At 44.0% G+C, this 21573-nt stretch overlaps 1 protein-coding gene across 1 annotated transcript in view; it reads right to left on the reverse strand.

Annotated features, from left to right (window-relative positions):
* Window positions 1–20740, reverse strand: part of frem3 (Fras1 related extracellular matrix 3) — a 27451-nt gene extending 6711 nt beyond the window's left edge. The window contains exons 1-12 of the mRNA XM_086211755.1: window positions 15712–20740; window positions 15018–15107; window positions 6086–6232; window positions 5429–5659; window positions 5120–5245; window positions 4676–4927; window positions 1646–1795; window positions 1355–1564; window positions 1080–1277; window positions 827–991; window positions 454–636; window positions 221–351 (exon numbers count right to left, since the gene is read on the reverse strand). Of these exons, the coding sequence (XP_086067881.1) occupies window positions 221–351; window positions 454–636; window positions 827–991; window positions 1080–1277; window positions 1355–1564; window positions 1646–1795; window positions 4676–4927; window positions 5120–5245; window positions 5429–5659; window positions 6086–6232; window positions 15018–15107; window positions 15712–20740 (6912 nt within the window). The remainder of the gene's footprint in view (window positions 1–220; window positions 352–453; window positions 637–826; window positions 992–1079; window positions 1278–1354; window positions 1565–1645; window positions 1796–4675; window positions 4928–5119; window positions 5246–5428; window positions 5660–6085; window positions 6233–15017; window positions 15108–15711) is intronic.
* Between the last annotated feature and the right edge of the window lie 833 nt (window positions 20741–21573).

Consider the following 21573-nt stretch of genomic DNA (forward strand, 5'->3'; position numbering starts at 1 on the left):
AGGACATTCCCCTCAGCATCTCATTCCAGAGGGAAAATCTTTTTATAAGACTGTGGTTCAGGCGTGCTGACAGCAACGCCAGCTGCTGCCTGGCTATTTTAACACTGGCTAACACGGCGGGGTTGCTTTCCTGCATGTGTGTGGATGTGCAGTACTGTACATGCGTACATATAAGACGTGTTACTTGCTTATATTTAGTTATGTGTTGCCATTGTCTCACCTGGATTTCTGCCACCATGTTGTCATCAGGCTTCATGTGCACAGTGAAGGCCTCCCTCATCTCTCTCTCACCATCATACAGGATCTCAATCTCCACAAAGTGCTCTTTTTCCCCTTCCTTGAACTCCACATCTAGGAATAATACACAGAGGTGTGAGAAACGACCACCCCAAACATAAAAATCAAAAACATACAATATCAAAAGCAGGAGGCAGTGAGCAGCCAGATTCTCACCCTCTGACAGTGGGTTGTAGTCCTCTCCAGAGGTCGCAGAGCCGTCCTTGGTGTGCACCCTCACCACCGAAACCTTTGAGGTGTCTCCAACACGCAAGATGGGAATCTTAACGATCGCTACGTCGCCTTTCACCTGGGGTTCACGCACACTGTACTTGATCTCAGCGAAACGGATGATGGGCTCTAGAACAGGAGGGAAAGTAAGTCACTGAACCATGACTGCTGATCAGCAAAGAAAAGTGCTCATTAAATATGATCAGGACGGTTTATAGGAAAAGGAAAATCAGCTGGATACAAGGATGCTCCATACTAAGATGCTGAGGTTTTGTCCTCAGGGAGATACGTTTATAATAATATTAAAGGAAGCACATACTGTCTTTCTCATCTGTGATGGTGACCAGCACGTCCTTCTGTTCCCCGATAGAAGCTCCATATGGGGACTTGCTCTTGGGAGTTCCCAGGACCAGACGGAACTCTTCGTCGTCTTCGTGGATGGAGTCATCCTCCAGAGTTACCACGCAGGGCTTCTCAGTCTCGCCTGGAGAAGAATGGTTAACATACACAGGATACAGTGGACATTTACCAAACATTAGAAAGCAAAGAGGAGGGAGGGAGGGAGGTCTCACCTGGTAGGAAAGTGATGAGTGATGCATCAGTATTGGGCCTTTCGCTATAGTCCATCATCACCTGTGCAGAGCCCTGCCGGGTGTAGCAGCGCACAGTAGACTGCAGGCTGATGTCTCCACTACGGTACACGATGACTTTCACCTCGCCGTCAGACTCGTCCACCTTGTAGCTCCCATCCTTAAACTGAACCTTCGGCACTGCAAAAGTTACAAGTGAGTCAGCAACCGAGTGCGACGTTGATCAAGGATACGATGTAAAACCACAGCAATCTTACAGTCGGTCAGAGTATCATTGATGGTGATGGTGGTCTTGCTCGGCTCTCCTAGCACAGCATTCATTGGCATCCGTAGAACAAGGTCAAAGGTCTCAGGACCCTCCAGCTCTGGCTGACCCAGGTCATCCAAGATTGTCACTCTGAAGGTCTGCATTGTCACTCCAGGAGCAAAGTCCAGGTTGCGACTGATGCCAACATAGTCCAGTCCAGCTGAGAGGAAGAGAGGATGTAAAATAAGTTTAATTATATCTTTAATACTGCATGACTGTTTGTGTAAAATGCGATTGCTACCTTCTGCAGAGACGGGCTCGCTCTTCCTGGACCGAACAGTGACTGTAGCTGTTTTGGACAGGTCGGTGCCGGTCCTCCAGACCTTCACCTCAACATAGCCTGAGCTCTCATCCACCGTATACTCAGGTTCCCCAAAGTACAGTGATGGCTCTGTTGTATTTTAGGAAGAGAAAAATAGAATAGGTCAACACATCGTTTCCAGTTTCCCTCCCGACAGAACTTACGTAAAAAAAATTATGCAAATAGAGCATATAAAATACATCAACATCATGTTTATCTTAGATATGATCGTCTGTACATTGTGTTATCATCCATATTGCTGTTTATCTGTAGTTTATCTGTAAATGGTTATTTTCTGAGTATGTTTCGACCTTTGCCTCTGTTTGATTGTCATGAATAGATCAGTAAATGGCCCATTTTGGGCTCAGCACAGGAAGAGAGCTGTCATCGCTCTTATCCATGTCCTCCCTCAACCTCCCTCCCCCATTAATCTGAAGCCAGGCGGTTACGTCTGAACCCAATGCCAAAGGGTCGAGCAGCCACCTGAACAATGAGGCGTGCGCTTGTGTGTGCACTCAGTGTGATGCATGAGTGACGGGATGGTCCCAGCTTCTGATGAGAGAGAAGCTAATGAGCGGCAGGGGAAGGGGGGGTCGGGAGGATTCATCATTCATCTCTCTTCACTTCAGTATGAAGTGTATTTTCATCACTCTGTGTCAGGCCTCAAAGGCTCCACGGACTGCTGGTCAGTAGATCCATCACGTTTATCTTGAGTGAAATATCTTCACTGTTGGATGAGGGTTTTTTGAGGAAGGAGGCAACAAATTAAACAATCGTAGGTCTCTACTTCCCAGATACGACCCCATGAAATAAGACCAATGTTGTTGTTCTCAAATTCTCCAGATAAAACCACTTAAGGCATTGTCTGTGGGTGTGTTGCTCCTCCCCTACATGCTGCCATTAATGCCGACTCTGTCCCCAAACCATGTACGCTGGGACTTTGGTGACCTGCTGTCTTTTCCTCTGGCGCCACCATGAAGGAGGCCTTGAGTGAAATGGCTCAGCAAGTGCATGTTCCTCTTAGGATGATTCAACTTTGTTCAGCTTCTCATCGCATCATCGACAGGTTAAAAAAAATACAATCTGTCTCCAACTAGATACTTGCAAAATAATCAATAAAGTTTGTATCTTAAAAGAGGACATAATTGCGGCTTTAAACCCGAATGATTTCAGCCTATAGCCTTCATTCAGGTCATCACACAAACAAGCACATGTGATGCAGTTTGCATGGTAAACAGAGCTTGAGAATGAGTGAGGACCATCTAGTACAAGAAGTGAATGGATGCTGTAAAAGACTTTACTGATGCTGGAGGGAAGATTTCTGGCAAACTCTCAATTCCTTTCAGAACTCTAAGCTGTCTATTTAGTACCAGTGTGGTGGGGAGGGGGTTGTGTGGGGACATGAGTCCCAACCAACACGGCAACCTTAAAGATCAGTGGGAGGAAGACGAAGACAAATACAGTAACAATGGAGGCTGGATGCTGGGAAGAATCCAAACCACAAGTTTATACAGATTGGCAGATGGTTTACACACACACACACACACACACACACACACACACACACACACACACACACACACACACACCAAATGAGATTTATGGTGGGGTGTTACTTAAGGACCCACCAAGAAGTAGAGCCACAATAGAGGTTTACCCTGAGAAGTCTTCTGTTGTTTCTTTGCATGTCTGGGAATGCTTGCTGATTATTTATACACAAAGTTCAATTACACTCCTCTCCCAAATTACATGGGTGGGAAGCTTGCTCTGTGAGCAGGTTTGTCACTACAGCAAGCGAAAGAAAGGACATTAGTCGTGTGAATGGACAGAGGAGGAACGTGAGGGAGATACTACTACTAACTAGTGGTTGCAAAAGAATGACAAGAAAGACCTTGTCAGGAGTCTGATTTATTGTTGTTCAAAAACACATTCCTGAAAACGCAGTAAGTCTAACAGCAACATGGGGTTGAATGCCATCAAACAGGGGACAGAGTAAAAACATGCCAGTCATTTGGATTCCCTGCACAATGGTCCCTCTCTGTCCACCACCTGCTTTTTGGTCCCTGCTGACAAAGGGATGCCCTCTGTTTCCCCCGAGCTCCTCTGAATGCCAGCGAGGATGGGAGCTGGCCCAGGGAGCACAGCTTGAAGTCCTTTTATCTATCAGACAGGCTACAGTATAACATAACATCCACCGCTGCTGCTATTCTCCTCAACACCTGTCTATTGTTATCTTGTTTCTACCCCTCAGACAGACAGACACACCCAGGGTGGCAGATAAATGAGTGTAAAGTGAGCTGTTAGCGCTAGGAAAGGTCATGCACTTGCGGAGTGATATAAAGACAGTAAAGCAAGTATAGATAATCTTGTGCTTTTATTTTGGCAACTGGTTATGATACCGCCTGAGTACCTTTGATGGATTAATCGTGAGCAGATACTAAAATAACAAAGGCGGCCATCACAGTGGCACCGGGCAGCAGGATCACACACACACACCTGCCGCTTCAACCACAGGATATGAAGCCACTCTTCCTTGATCACATATCTCTGTAAATATCCTCTCAATGCAAACCATACTCAGTGTTAAATATAGTTCTCACGGGGGGAAGCACAGGAGCCCCTTGAAGCAAAAAGTGATGAAAACTTTTTTTTTAAAGAATATCCTGTGTACGCGTGTGTTGATTTATCTCCATTTTTACATCTTTGTTATAGGAATGATCTAACAGCCTCCTTCATGTAAGAAGATTTTCAAAAGATTCATACTTAAAAGTCTGAAAATAATCATGAATATTCTTTAACGTTGATGTGTGTAATCTAATCTAATCTAATCTAATCTAATCTAATCTAATTTAATGTGAAATCACCTCAACGGTGATCTGGTTGTCATCTTTACAGCGTGCCACATCTGCACTTTTTCTATCGCACGTGTAACTGAGATCTGCTCAATGCGGATGACGATTCATCACTCACCATCATCACTGTCTGCCAGGATGGTGACCTTGGCAGTTGGGAAGTTGGCGCCCACTTGGCCACCCATGGGCATGCTGAGGGTGACGTTAAAGCTCTCTTCATCTTCATAAAGAGAATCGTCGATGATGATGATACGGCAAACTTTCTCCCGCTCGTCCTTGTCAAAGCGCAGCACGCTGGTGTGGTCCTCGGGTCGCGTGATGTAATCAGAGTAGGACAGGACCGTGCTGGGAATGGTGCCGGTGGCCGTGGCTGAGGAATTACAAAGAAAATCAGAAAGTTACACGACAAAATGATAATGATGCGTTACATTTAATTCAAATAAAACCCATACAAATAAAAGTGTTTTACTCAAGAACACTGTTGTAAGAGTTTTATATCAGCAGCAGCCTGAGTGGCCGTGAAATACGTTTCACCCTGAGAATCATTAAAGTCTTGTTTTACCTTGCTGAGTGAAACAAACAACCATGAGTTCCTGGCTGGCGTCTCCTGAGCGGTGAACTGGCACCAACAGCTCCCCGATATCCTCCTCAATCTTGTACTCAGCTTGAGGAATGAACACAGTTGACTCTGTTTTGGAGGAGAAGCAAAGAAGAGATGTTACAAAAGGGATCCACGTTCCGCACTTTACAATAGAGGTCACAAGGAGTATAAATAAATGGGTAATAAACCCCTACTAAGCAATAACCAAGCATTATTAATGTATTCTTATTGTAAAATGTTACCTATTTATTCAAGCATTTATTACATTACCATCTCCGGGGTCCACAATCTCCACTGTTGCCTTATCGGGGAACTCCAGCACCGCCATGACTGGGTCTGACAGCTGGATCTCAAAGGTCTCCGAGGTCTCAAACTCCTGATCTGTGAAGATCTTCACTCTCCACGTCGCTGTGGTCTGGCCGGGGTTAAACTGAACCTGCTTCTGGGATTTACCTCGGAAGTCTTTGTCTTTCTCAGCTGTGCCGTCCTTAGTGGCGATACCTATGAGACAGTGACGCACAAGAGTTTTGAGCACCAAGGAAGTTGAAAGAGTCTGCAAGATGTCTGCGGCAGAAAATTAGAACTACAAGTCAACCTATTCAACCTATAATCTGTTTTATATCCTTGAATGTACATGTACACATGGTAAAATATGTTTCCCTGCAGTGTCTGCTGCAGTTGTTGATATTTTCTCCAAAGCTAAACGAAGAACTCCTTTCACGTTTTAAAGCTATCAGTGTGGGCCATGAATAAGAAGGTCCTTTTAAAGACAAGAGGAAGAGTTACTGAGGCAATAAGTCTTTGTTGAATATCATTTTTACCACAGCAAATGTTGTTTTGTTTCATTATCTTTCTTTGAAAAATCACCAAAGTTGTAAAAAATGATGTAAATGCCCACGTGAGACAAAAACCTAACAAATGACTTACTGACAAAAGAGGTTTCTCCCAAGTATCCTCTACGTTTGAGTGTCACCTCCAGGAATTTGGCATCTTCGTCCACTAAGTAATATTCCCTCTCCAGAGAGATCCAGGCCCAGTTGAGCCGGAATGGCTGAGGCTTCAGTTTGTTTCCACCTAAAGAAACAAAGACAAACCCATTATGCACCAACACTCTCTTTTACTGCACGGCACCATATCAGTTTTGTTCATGTAAGGAACTGCTGAGGCATAAACTGCTTCTCTGGGCATGGCGATGAAAGAAAAGAAAGGGTAACATGATAACTGAATACCTTGGCTTCCTCTACACTTCACCAGGCCCCTGAGAGCAGTTTCCGTTTTCCATCCATTCTCTCCTCATTTGTGGTTTTCACAGTCAAGATGAAGATTCTCAGCTCACAGACTTATATCTTAAATAAACTGAACTCTTGAATCATCCTCCTCTTTCCAACACGCTCAAACAAGGTAAGGTTGAAGTTTGAGCCGGGAGTGTTTTCATGGAGTAAAATGATGACTGTAAATACAGATTAAAATCTCAAACACATAATATCATTAAAGCTAAGCATATTTTACACTTAAACAAAGCCTGTATCCTCCTCAGTCATTTATTTTAGTCCCACAACACTTTAAGACCTTGATTTAAAACGGGTGTTCCGTTTATGAGAGAAGTATTTCTCCTATAACACGCACCTGAACAAAACATCCCAAAGCTGAGAGCCACTTGCCACTGAGCCACAAACTATATCCCTGATCCTTAATCCGCAATATCTCATGACCGGGGTTATCCCTCAAATCAGCTCTCTCATGGTCACTGACTCGACACTGACTGCGAGGCTCAAGGATATTTAAAATTATAAGGCACAATGGGAATTTTTTTTTTTTTTAAACAACCTGGTATATTTCCATTCGTAAAACGAGCCTGATGACCTGCAACTTTTGATGTGAAATGGGTCACGGTCAGTGGATTCTTTGGGTCAAGGAGGTTAGCGAGGGTTGTCTCTCTTTAGTCCTGCATGGCTGGTCACACTGACAGTGGCCCTGTTGACCTAAGTCCATTTGGAAGACTCAGGGTATTCTTTGGGGGAGTTAAATTCAGAAAATCTGCACCTTAATCTGGAAGATAAACTATTTGAGTAAAAATAAATGTCAAATGATAAATTAGAAATTGAGATGATACCTGACGCTGAAATATTTATTCTCTTAAGTGGCCATCGTACCGGCAAAGGAGCGCAATTGTTCTCTGTATTTGCAAAAAGCTTGAGATGGTCCTCACAATAAACCAGCTTTGAGCACGGTTTTGCCTCAGTGAGGAAGAAAGACGCTGCAGTCTTTCTGCTATGTGGCTGGGGAGAATGAAAACACTTGGGGGGGGGGGGGGTAGAGTGTGGCTATTCAGAATGGGCAGGGGGGCCACTTCCTCAAACCCTCATGTTAACACTGATGCCAAACAAGCCTGAGTCCGAAACAAACCGCACTCGCCAAAAGGCCGAGGAGCGTTCAGATGGTAGTGATAACGAGTGGATTCTCCAGGACAATGACAGAGTGTTAATTACTTGGATAATTATAATGGCAGGATGTGAGGGATGACTGTCCATAGATCCTCAAAAGTAAAAATAAACATCATTTTAATTCCTAATCCCTAAACCATCCTTTATGACATGCCAGGACTCCTCCAGAGAAGCCCGCTGGTTTAGGATAGGAGACACGGAGCAGCAGAGACCCAGCCGGTACAGCTACCCTTCACCGTGCTCAGGTTTCCTGCAAGCATGGCTAAAAATACAGGAAACATGTATCATGTCTGTTTTTGCTCACAGCAGATTCATCAAGGGTTGATAGGGTACGTGCAGAAGATTTACGCTAACTGTACTTTGCTCCCTTAACATGATGTCGAGTAATGAAACCTTCATATCTACTCAGTTTCTGCACCTACCAGCACCTTGTACCAGCTTCACCACTCAATGAAATGTCAAGATAGAGAAGCTCTGAATGTATCCCATCAATCACTGGGTGGAGAGAGATGTTTCAGTCAGTCGCTGAAGTTATGGGGTGTGCGGAAGGGTGACACTGAACACACTGACTCCTCTGTATAATGATTAAACGCTCAGCTGCTGACGAAGCAAAACAAAAGTATTCAGCGGTTATTCATCAGTTGAAATGTGTGTTTCCATGGTGTCACGGTGGAACCTGATAGACACATGTGAAACAGAAGCCCAGGTCACATGACAATCCACAAAATGACGTAAGTGGTTTTCATGTGTAACCTGAGCTACAGTGCAGGAGTCACTCTTTGGCTTTTTTCACATGCTTCATGCTACCCTCATGATTTACACTGCTTTTTAACACGTATGTCACTGAATTATAGTAAGAATGAGGAGTTGAGTGAATGAATGCAATCTCCCTGCTAGGTTGTTTTTTTTTTTGCACACTGTGTGGTCAACAGGTGTTTCTCTTCTGCTGTACAATCTGAACGGAGGGGGCTAAAATTGTCCTGTTTTTCTTTGTCACATTCCTCATCCCACACCGTCCTGCTCATTCTGCTCCATCCCCATGCATCTCGCTCCAAAGTCACGAAAACAGCTTCTTCCTTCCCAAATAAGTCCAAGATAATGTGGACTAGAGTGACAGCTGCACTCCCCCCCCCCCCCCCCCCCCCCACGTCCCCCCTCCATCCCTGTGTCAGCTTTGTTCGCGAAGGGGATGAACAACTGAGAGGGACAGCAGGCCACAGTGTGGGTGGGCCAGATTTACCACCATGGCGTGCCTCCCTGCCTGCCTCCACATTGTTCACACCACTCTAGAGAGGGGAAGCTCACTCACTCTTTCTGACTTCTTTTCTCCACAGTGCCAGACAGGGAAGTCGGAGCTGGCAGGACTACTAACTGATCGAGAAACCATCAACATGTGAGACTTGAGTTTCTAGCAACCAGAGCAGAGCTTTTATGTGACTAGCGGTCTAATTTATCACATTTCATGACACATACACTATATACAGCCAGCTATCAGATGCAGCTATCCTGCCTGGCTTGGCTTGCAGTAGATTTCAAAGAGAGGATCATCATAATTTCTGCTGGGATGAAAAGTTTTATAGGTCTGCCCATATTTCTAAATGGGTTACAGCTTTTTAATATATTAACATGATTGATGCTAGTCACTGGCATAGGCCGCGAGAGAATATTAAAGAAGTATGATAATGTTTTCCTGTTTTAGGACCTGAGTGAGACCAGCTGGATGCTCTCCAGACCTTCATTACAAGCTGCCTGACTTCCCCTAATGCAATAATCCCACTCTGGCAGGCTATATTTTGGCACAAGTAGGTATCTGGGTAATCTATTTAAAGTAAAGCCATTCACTTCAGCAAAAAGAATCTCATAAAGTTGCACAATATTTTGAGTGTTCGGCATTTAGCAAAAAGAGAACTTCTGATAGAATTGTTACACGTCGCAAGCACACAATATTATAGCCTCATGTTTTCTCTGCACCAGCATCATTTGATGTCACATCCGCCGGTGTAGGCATAGCGGTGCAGCTGCACCATACATAGATGCAAAGGGATAGTGGGTCAGGCAAGATATAAGGTCAATATTAAGCATGATGCAAGGACAAGCAACCGTCTAAGAATATCCTCATCAAGTTACGTTTAGGTTCCAGTTAGCTTCTGTGCGCCATATTTACATTTCAGAGTGTTTCAGACTTGTGTGGCATATCTAATAAGGGAGATGTCAAAAGTAAATGCAAGAGTTTTCAGTGTAAATGTAATAATAGAAAAGGAATTTTAAAATAGTGAAACCGTATCTTGGCTTCCGCTCTAGGTTCCAAGGAATTTGCTTTAGGAATGCTGCATGATGAAATGTATTAATAGAAGAACACATTTACAGAGATTGGTGCTTTAGCACAGTGACTCATCATAAATCAGAATTTGACAGCACCTGAAAGCCATTAAGAATAAATAACAAATTACAAGGCCTCCAGTTCAGTGCAACAGTGAATGAGCGCGAGCAAGTTGGTTCAACTCAATCATGCTCGTTAGTTACACTCTAAATGATGAAGTGTTAAAGTTGGATTGCTGGGCATGAAGCTGGATAATGAGGACATGAATTGTACTGGACAGTGAACCATAGGGTTTTTTTAAATTGACATTTTTGGGCACGTTTGCTGTCTTTTTGTTGCTGTAGTTGTGTTTACTCGTTAGCAACCATTAGCTCCAATCTGAATATACGTAGCTGGCCCTCTGCAATCTGGAGTCACAGAGAAGTAACGCAGAAAGGAAATAACAACTTTGTGAGCTCGAGACGTCTATTTGTAAGTATTTGAAAGACACTTTTTAGGGTGAGGAAGGCTGTAAATCTTAATAAAATTAAACCGTCTCTGGGAATCGTTGACAAACAGGGATGCAAGAAAGCAGACATAAACAAAGAGGCAGGGGATTTTCATGAACATTGTCCCATCATCGCCCCGCGGCAGCACTTGTCAGTGTCAAGCCATGTATCCTACCCATGAGAAGGAAACAAAAAAGAAAAGAGTGAGGAATGGTATGAGAGTAACTCAATGACAGCTTGGCTTGGAGAAGCAACAGCTTTCCCATATGAGAACAGTTAAGAATAACCACTCCAGCTATACATCATAACTCCCCAACCCAGCAGCCCTCCACCCACCATAAATCAAGCCTTAAGAAATAGGACAAAAAAGAGAGTGAGGTGAGCTATTCAGTGAAATGAATGTGTTAACCCTGAGAGGAAAGAAAAGGGAACGACCAGGTGAAGAGATGACAAAGAAAAAGAATCCCCTGAGGAGGAGAAGGAGGGAAGGTTAGAACAGAGCTGGGTGAGGTGGAGGGAGCCTCAGCTTCTTCATGTCACACGGGGGCCCGACTGTGGCACCAGTAGCCTGTAAATCTCCTGGTGACTGTTGACACGCGTGACATGTAAGATCTGGAGCCACGTTAGGAAGTAGGGGTGTTATGTGGCTCTGCCAGTCAGCACAAAGTCCCACCGTACAGATGAATGTAGATGCTGCACCGAGGAAAACCGGCAGAGGAGTTACACACAATCACATGTGCATTTTGTTTCTCTTTCTCTCTATTGGCTCAGCGTCACTGCACTCTCTAGGGAGCAACTATTGCCGAACTTCTCAGTGGAAGTCTGCAGGTTATCGGGCTATCTGAGATTGGGTTGGATTTCTGCAGACCGGGGAATGGGGTGACGAGGGCTTTGAAAGGGGATCCAACTTGAGCCTTCGCTCTCACGTACACACCTGTCTGCTCGGGATACCACTTCACTTCCAGGCCCTGCTCTGTCTGTGGCCCTGGAGTCTGGAGTCTCGGAGGAAGTGCATTCCTCTCCCGGCTCTGAATGATCACATAACACTCAGCCGCCTGAGGTCTGTGAGCCCTCTCTAGAGCTGGAAGAATCTAGGCATTATTGCCAGAGAGGATGATTCAACTTATCTGAATGTAGAGGCTCTGTTCGCTCTGTCTTATTTGTACTAAAGGGAACCTGCACCAAACATTAGCTAATACTCCATGAAGGTCTCAAAATCTACGCATTTGTCCAGTTATGAGTCTAGAGACAAATTAACGCCTGAACATGTCTGACAATAAGTAAGAGTGTCAATTTTAACCTCATGGCTCACTCAGCCTGCGTCTGGTGGACAAAGATATATGTGAGCTGAGTATCCACTTGTAAAAACAAGTATTTATTGCCTCAGTGTCCCACTCTTTGAATGGCTTCAGGGACTTGCTGACCTGGTCATTGCATGCAGGTTATTGGTTTTCCAATAGAAATTCCCAGTAAAAGGACAACAGGTTAAACAAAAGTTTGTGTCTGAGGTCAGCGGCGGCAATGAAGTAAATTACTCTCTCTAACTGTTCCGCAAGAATGTATCTGTTCGACGTTTGCACGTAAAGTAAGTCGGATAAATTAATAGTGTTGACATTTCTAGAAATAAAACTTCATGATGTTTATTTTAGAATGAAGGGAAAAAACTACAATAATATATTCAGCCCATGAATCACTAACCTTTTAAAGCTGTTTGACTGAACATAGCGGATGAGGAACCACCTGATAGCTCTCCTCAGGATTTACGCGGCAAAAAAAAAATCAAGAATACTTTCATATTTTTATTCAAACTACACTTACACTGAAAAAGACAAGCGATTCATTGAAAGATGAACAATGAATTGAAGGAAGAAATGACAAAAAAGAAAATCAAAGAAATTATTTGGCCATGCAGAGTTATTTTAGTTGACGAGAATTGTTTTGTTTTGTTTTTTGCGAAAAAAAAGGGAGGCCCTGGATAATGCTGCTTGTTAAGAGATTGGGATTAAATGTTATGCTTAAACAACAAATTAGATAAATTGCTTTGTAAGATTTTGAATATTTGCACTGATATTTGCTCGCATTAATTTCTTGCAGAACATAATAGCGAATGTATTTGATGATGCTGTCAGGGAAGCTGCAACGCGTTTCGGAGCAGAGCTGAGAAGCTGAAAGGACATCTTGATGAGTCCTGACTTGATGAAGCTACACTGACACCCTCACCCCACCACCACCACCACCACCACCACCACCACCAAGATTCCAGATGACCAGGAGGTCCACAGTAACACTCCTGGTGTGAAACTGAGTGTCAACTCCTGACCTCTTATGAAGACACACTTGTTCCACCATCTTGATAGTCACATCTCAGCTGTGCACACACACACACACACACACACACACACACACACGGGTTGTTGCTGTTATGCGCGCGCATAGACACGCACACACTTGCATGCGCAGGCACACACACACACACACACACACACACACACACATACACACACAAACACTGATTGAGATCTTCAGACACAAACACAGAAACTAACACGGCACTCGGGCATTATAAGGTGTGCCAAACTGTTACACTACTCCATTAGTGTATGCTAACTATTTGGACTGTGTGTATTGTGTGAGTATTTGTGTGCGCACACGCATGTATTTTTGACTCTCAAGTGAGGAAGCATCAGTGCAGCTCTAGTACCTTTTTAAAGGCTACTAAGACCCTCACATCGCTGCCAGTATCTGAGGGTCCATTAGCAAAAAAGCAGCTAGAGAGTTTGGGTTGATGGAAGTGGAGATGTTAAGGCTATCTAACTTTCTAAAAATGTTGTAGCTTCAAAAAGACATGTATATTACAACAGCAAGATTTAGCCACAATAATGATGAAGTTATTCTATATGGGATATGATCACTTAAAAGTCTGTAAATAACAACAATCAGTGTCTGTGCGGATAAACTGGAGTGAAAAGCTCTCAAGGTTTTCTTTCCTCCCCCGCCTATTTAGATTTATTAAGAGATTGAAGAGATAAGCTGACCATCAGTGTGATCTCCACCGGCATGTCGCTTCATGTCTGAGACCCCCCCCCATCCCCTTCAACACTTCACCTTAGTGCCTCACTTATTGACTTTTATCTATTCGATCTTTCTCCAGATGTTTCTCTGTCGTTTGTGTGTGTGAGGGTTAGTGTGCTTACATCACGGAGGGTGTGAGCCCAGGTGGGGGGATGTAAATCAGTGTATATGTATTTTTGTATATGCTATTAATTCATATGCTAGTCAGCTGAAGGTGGTTTTGTTTTGTGTCTGATCCTTCACCGATGCACACGGTTCAGCTGGAGTGAGAAAGAAAGCAAACACAAAAACGAGTCTCCAGCCAACTGAATTCTGCGTGTTCCCTTCTTGTAGTTCAACCCCAAACAGATTAAAGGGCTGCAAAAGGTAAGAAATGCAATAAAACTGAAAATAATATAGCTAATTAGAAGTAAAATAACAACTCTTTTCACTTCCAGACTGAGGAAAACTTAAATAGTGGGCTTTCAGTCGAGGCTAATATGAGGCTTCATCTCTGTTGATGAAAAGACGGTAATTAGACAGAAAAACAGTGGCCCTGCAGTCTCGACAGCCCCCTAGTATTATCATTTACACGGCCCTCAATCCAGCATAATTATAGCCTAAACTTTCCCCCTCTGCATCGATTGCATTTCCAATCTTGTTTTGTATTTTATAGCTGAAGCTAAAATAGCTAAGACCACCTGTTACATTTTAATGCCTCACATTGGTTATATTTATAATGCTGTTCACAAATCTACAGCAGCGTTTGAGGCGGCGAGGCAGAGCGAGATTTTTCATGTACGTGAACAAGAACACGTTCCAGAAAAGAGAGCTGCAGAATTATGATGTTCAACATGTAACCCAGAGGTATTTTAAAAGTGAGGCTCGTATGACAGTCTAAAGGAAATATAATATTCAGTAAATACACATAGTTTCTGAAATCTAAAACCAACTCACGAAGTGTACCGGTAAACTGAGAAAGAGAGGGTGGATCTAATTCAAAATATAGAGGATCCTATTGGATGATTGTTGCTTGTAAAGCAGAAAATAGAGAGCAGAAAACAGGATCTCTTCTTCTGAATTTCATGGTCATGGTGCCATTTTTACATTTAAGGCATTATTTTTTGTTCTCATTTTTTCCATGAGAAGGCAGATTGTTTCACACATAACTTTCCACATTTCACACCATCATTTAAAACACATGATGAAAGGGGACATTTGGAAGCTTTTCAAAGAAACCCCGGGGGAAGGGAACCTATTGTTCTATGAAGTTAAGAGCGTGAGGTAGTTTAGCGTCCGTCACTTTTTCCAGCTCACAGTCAGTGTTTGGGTTAAGCCCCCTTTGACCCCTGTCCTTTAAACCTGCCACCCTTCCCAGTGGGGCGAAAAGAGATGGCGGCTCTATACCGGGTGTCAGTCATGGCCAACTGCCTTAAGTCTTTGTGATGCAAACAGTTGTGAGATTGACTTTAAACGCCAAGAAGCCATTTAAAGTCTGGGGGGGGAGCATTTTGTGATGGGAACCATTTCAGGATGAAATATGAAGGAGATCTTACCACTGTCTTCAACAGTGAAGTAGAAGATATCACTTGTGGCGTTGCTCCCGTCCAGTAACACGTAACAGATCTTCATGTCGTTGATATCGGCTGTTAGACAAATACAGAGACATGGCGTTAGATGAGATGCGTGCTGGCTTGTTTTAACCATTCAAAAATATTTTATCAGTCAGAAATATCTTTAACTCTTAGAAAGCTGACATTTAATTCAACTGCATTTAGCAGGTTGGACTAAACTGTCGCAGGATGAATGTTAATGATCTAATTAAGTAGATTTTTTAATGCCTCTTCTCTTTTCAAGGAACATTTTACTGGAAATGTGTTTTTTTTTTCAGTAGCTGGCACATCGGTGATGCAAAACCAGTGACAGACAAATGAAATGCACCTCTTTGATTGTATTTTACTGATGTTTTTGTCTTTTTTTAAATTTCACATGAATATTTAAATGCAAAATTGCTTATTCTTCCTTAAAAGCTTCCAAGTGACTTCGGGTCTCAATATAAATACCAGATATCATAACTATACTCCTAAAGTAAGACTATATATTAGTGTAGTATTTCAATCAAAAGTTAATACATTATTTAGGAACTATAAATCTCTGCATTTACTTTTTGACCCCTTTTTTTCCCCACTCCCTTAATTTATTGTTTAAATAAAACTCTGTTCAGTGACTGAATGATTGACAGGAGCTTACCTTGTGTGAAGGTCTTGATGCTGTCGTTTCCCAGGGCTGTGTTAATGATGAAGCCATGCTGAGGAGCCGCCGACACACTGTACCTCAGGACCTTCTGAGGACTGTCCCGGTCCTCCGATCGAAGAGCCTTGCTGGTGATGAGGAACCCCAGGTGGCCTGTTTGGAGGACCCTCAGTGAGGCTGCAGCCTTGTTAACCACGATCTGGGGGACACCATTGTCCACTGTGTTGATGTGAATGGTCATCATTTGGGGCTTGCGTGTCTCATACACGGTGTCAGGAAAGACGTAAAAGTCGATGTGTGTGCCATCTGTGACAGTGAAGGAGAAACTGTCCTCGTTGGTCTCAGTGCCATCATGCTTGTAGCTGATAAGGTTCTCATTCAGGTCTTGCTTGGTAAAGGTTGTGATTGGCTGCGTGTTGTTAAAAAGCAGCTGCCCGTGGACTGGCACCTGGGTCACGATGAAGCGCAGCAGGTTGTCGGGGGTGTCACGATCCTCAGCTGTCAGCTCAAATGGTGTGATGAGCCTGGTTTCACCCTCCTCCACAACCATTTTATTTATCGTCAAGACAGGTTTCTTATTATCTACATCGGTGATGGACACTCGGAATGTGCGGAAGACAGGATTATAACCATCTGTCACCTCAAACTCAAAGCTGTCCATTTTCATCTCGTCGTCTGAGGTATGAATGTAGTAGATCTTGTTGCCAGCAAGCTGAAGTTGGGTGAAGGTGGAAATGGGAACCCCTGGATAGTCAGTACACTCCAGATGGCCTCTGCTGGGCGCACGTGTGATGCTAAAGCTGAGGTATTCATCAGGACTGTTGATGTCAGAGGTGCTGAGGAGATCTGTGGTCAGGGTTACTTTTCCTCCCTCCTTGAGTGTCACACCTTTGTTGACAACATCTGGAAAGACCATGTCGATACTTCCGATGTTGATGTAAAAGTACCGATCAATAAGGGGATTGATACCATCAGTGACGTCAAACTTCAGCAGGTCACGGATTCCCTCTTGGCCAGTGTGTACATACTGGATCAGCTGTTTGTCGATATCGTCTTGGGTGAAGTTCATTCCCAAGGTGATATTACCTAAAACCTCACCGAACTTGCTGATGCGCTGAAGGTAGCCTTGTCCCGGGCCGTATCGCATGACATACGTTAACTCGCTGTCTTCAGAGTCAAGATCTGTGGCTTTCAAAATCCTGTTGCTGATTATTTTTGTCTCACCAATTTCAACGTCAAGTCCATCATTTATAGCCATTCTTGGTGTCTCATCGTCAACAGGAATAACCATAATGAGAACTGTTTTATTTACTTTGTGTTTACCGTCTGATAGCCTGATTTCAAAGCTGTCCTCTTTGGTCTCTGAGTCATCATGTTCATAGACAATGTTGGACGCCTCTTGGATCTGTTCCAAATTGAACTTGTCTACTGGGATGGTGCCGGTACTGAGCTGCTGAACTATTGTGCCATGTTTGGGATGTTTGATGATCTCAAAACGCAGTTCGTCCCCAGGGATATCGGCATCAGCCGCGTTGAGGATTGGAGTGTCAATGACAAGACTCATGCCCTCCATAACAACAAATTCACGGATGAAGATCTCAGGCTTCTCATCATTGGCTGGAATGATGACTATAGGGAAGAAGTGGCGTTCAGAGAAGTTAATACCGTCTGAGCAACGGAAAGTGAAGCGGTCTTCTACAGGTTCAACACCTTTGTGGATGCTTTGGACATAGTAGATGTGACCAAGTGTGACATCTTTAATGCTGAAGGCAGTGATGGCCATCCCTGACCTGGATTTCTCAGAGCCTGCAGCTGGGGAGATGTTCTCTACATAACCGGATGATGGTTGGACAATGATGGTGCACAGAATGTCATCATTATCTGTGTCAATATCCTCAGCTTGAATGTGATTCAGGGTAATGACGTTCTTCTCCCCTTCCACTACAATAAATTGCTCCCCGACATTGACGACAGGTGGAATGCTGTCAAGGGGAAGAATGGTAACGTGGACTGTTACACCTTGGACCTTGTTGCCACCAACGACCCACTGTTCGGACATATCAGACAGAGTAAGGTTGAAGGAGTCGTGGACTTTGACAGGCCCGATTTCGCCCGACGTGTGAGCATACACCACAGCCCCATTGATGATGTCCTCTTGGGTAAATCTCTCAGTGGGAGCACCATGAACCAAGATTTCACCCAGTCTAGGAGGCTCTTCTACAATAAAAGTCAACATGAGGTCATCAGTGTCTTCGTCGCGACCCTGAATTACGTTGCTCGTGATCTCAGTGGCGCTGTTCTCCAGTACATCGATAGAAGCTCCGAGCAGGCCGGCAGGGAGCATAATAGTGGGGGTCTCATCATCAACAGGCTCAACGGTGACCTTAATAGTGATGGGCATTTCATGGAAACCGTCACTTACATCAAGCTTGATGACATCATTTAAGGATTCTTCTCCACCATGGATGTAAATGAGTCGGCCTTTTACAATGTCCTCAAGAACGAACGTTTCACCGTTTGACATGTCGATGCTCAAATATGTCAGCTGTCCATATCGAGGAATCTGGGTCACAGTGAAAACAATATTTTCATCATCTGTATCGGTGTCTGTGGCGTGCAGCTCTTTGCTCGTGATGACATAGGAGCTTCTCTCCATAACAGTGAACCCTGTATTTGTGATAACTGGAGGTTTGTTGTCAACTGGCTGAAGGAAAATAGTGAATTGACCATCCGCTGTGTTACCAGCAGTGTCTTCCACAACAAATGTGAACTGAGCCACTTTTGGAGTGATGCCCAGCTCCTGGTCAGGAGGCCTGTAAGCTACTTTGTGGTGATTGACTTGGGCCTGTGTGAACTCTGTAATTACAGTGTCAGGGTTGTCAGTCAGCACGATTTCACCTAAGGGGGCCGGGTTGTTCTCATCTGCGTCGGTTGGAGACTTAGTAATGGTGTACTTTAAGTCCCTGTCGTCTGAATCTAAATCAGTATAGCACAAGAATTTCTTCTTGAAGTGTGTAAGCTCATATTCCTGGACCGTCATATGAAGAGTGGTGCCGGGAACAAGCTCTGGAGCGAGATCATCCACAGGATGGATTTTGATGGTGAACGTTTGTTCCCCAGACTGATTAGGAGGGTCGTTATCATCCTGGACCCGAAACACAAACTGGTCAATTACAGTGGTGACACTATGAGGTCCGATGTGGCGATAGAATAACTTTCCATCAAGAATGTCCTGTTGAAACCACTCGGTCACCACCTGCTCGAACATCTCATCTGTCTCACTGAACTTCCAGAGAGAGGGGTCAGATGGAGGTTCAACTTGTCTTAGCAGAAGCTCACCTACAACGGAGTAGGGGGCCTCCAAAATAAACTTAATGGTGGAGTCTTCTGAATCAATGTCAGTGGCGCTCAGAATGAAGGGAGAGATCTGCATGACATCATTCTTGAACAGCACCAAACCGGTGTTAGCATTAATGATAGGAGGCTCATCATCCGTGGGCGCAATTGTGATGGGAAACAAAAACTCCACTTCATTAGTGCCGTCAGTCATTCTGAAAATAATGTTGTCACTATAGGTATCACTACCATCGTGCTGGTACACAACAATCCCAGCATCTAAATCGGCAGGTGTAAAGAATTTCTTTCGATTGCCAAGAATGCTCAGTTCTCCGTGCTTTAGGCCGTCAACCACAGTTATTTTCACATCTTCCAGGTTATCTTCATCACTGATCTCTAAATTCTGTGAGCTGGAGAGAGCTCGGGATTGGCCCTCAAACAATAGCTGCCCTGTATTTTTGGTGGCGACAGGAGCTAAGGTATTCATAGGCTTCACCACAATCATAAAAGCGAAGGGATCAGACACAGCACCATCAGTGTCTACAATTTCAAACTCTAGCTGGAAAATCCTCTCCACTTCAGAATCCTCTGACGGTGGCTTATACGCTATTTTCAGATCTTTGATGTCTCTCTGATAGAAAGAGGTGATGGGCAGGTTCTGGTCATCTGTGCTGATAATATAACCCTGCTGAGGGCCCAGCGATGAAGTAATGTTGAATATTAAATCATCTGAATGAGTCTCGACATCTTCGGCAGCCAGCATATCACTTGTTATAGCTGTCATCACGAACTGATCAACCTCCATCATCATCATGGCTATGAAACTTGGTTTAGGAGCTGTATTTTCAGCACCTTCTCTGATTCTAACCATCATTTGGAAATGTTCTTGCATGATGGTGTTACCGTCATTATCCTGCAGCTCTACCACCATTGGAATATAGTCTCTGTTTGGCGAATTGGTTGTAGCTGTGTGCTTATAACGGATCCCCTGTTTCACAAAGTCATCACAATCTACCATTTGGCCATTGTTTGGGTTATTTAAAAGTGTGCCATACCTTGGAAGACCACCGGCGCCGACAAGAGTGGTGATCTTACACTGAGTGACACCATCTTCAAAAGAAAACTCCAGAGCCTTTTTGTCAATAGGATTGCTGTCACCATTGAGCTTTTCTACATTGAGAGGCATATTCCTGGTGAGGATCTCAAGCTGCTGGAAAACCACTTCCACCTCCAACATGAAAGGGATGATAACTGTGTCCGTCTGGGAATCATAACGGAGCTGCAGCTTCACGCGATCCTTGCTAGGGCTCCGAGATCCAAAATGAGTGTATTTCACTTCCTCTGGTCCAAACGAACAAGGGAACTTTTTCGGGGTCAGCATCCCAGGTTTCTGGGCCAGTGGGTCATTGTCCAGAACTGTGATGTAGCAGCGGTCACCAGGTTGCACCTCTGTCACCAGGTCACTCACAGGGTCCAGGAACACAGACCTCCCAAAAGGTACCCTGATTCCATTGTTAGCAATGATGATGTTGTCTTCATTAGGTCCGTATCTGTGGTGGTAGAGGTGAGCCTGGTCAAATGGCTCTGCACTGACTGAGGCCAGACAGAAGGCGAGAGCAAAAGTAACAAGGAAGCATCTTAAAGCTGCTCCTTTTTTACAGAGTTGTGGACTTTGCAGACAACCTGCCATGTCCACTTTGCAGTATTTTGTAAAGGTCAGCAGCAGCAGCAGCAGTAGCACCACCACCAGCAAGCAGATTCCTTTTCAGGTGGGGCGGGGGGGAAAGCATAAAAAAAAACTTCTGTGTGATGGCTTGAGATTATCCTCTGTGTTTCTACGTGCCCACACAGACACACAAGTGTGGTGAAGGCTGCAGGGCTGTGCAGGTAATAATGAAACAGTAGCCAGTGAGTGACGCAGGCTCCTCCCTCTGTCAGCCCAAGGAGGGAGCCTCCTGCCCCCATGGCTAAATTAAGAAAGACCATTGGATAAGACTGTGAAAGTGCTCCCTCAACCCTTCTACCTCAGTCTCGCAGAAAAAAAGCTAGGGGATGAAACTTATTTAACCCTATTTAGTAGAGTCCCTGTTGTGATACAAAGAATAAAGTATTTCATCTTGTTTACAATTTTTATCAGATCAAATTTTGTCTGCTATTGGAATAGATTTGACCAGACAATTTATGTTTTATATTGTTGTAACAGAATACATTCAGGTCATTTGAGCAGTGATTTAAAAGTCCATGTGAAGTCAGCTAGTTCTGTGAGAACTGTGTGTGCAGGAAAGCTCCAAAGCTCAACTTCATACAGCTCCCAGTTTCCTGTTAAATGCAGGAATTGAAATACGACAGAAAATCTAGATTAAAATGTCACATTTAAAACAAAAAACAAATGCAGATTGAATAGATGCAGCAAAAAAATCCAGTCATTTCAGTGTACTGCTACTAACATCAATGAGAAAACACAAGTCAGAGGTCAAGTCAAAGGGACGCTTCGGCACCGGAGTGGCCATTGGTCCCTCGGTG

The sequence above is a fragment of the Aulostomus chinensis genome, chromosome 8, assembly GCF_037954235.1.
Source record: "Aulostomus chinensis isolate RoL2024-O1b breed Wild chromosome 8, RoL_Achi_v1.0, whole genome shotgun sequence".
Taxonomy (NCBI): Eukaryota; Metazoa; Chordata; class Actinopteri; order Syngnathiformes; family Aulostomidae; genus Aulostomus; species Aulostomus chinensis.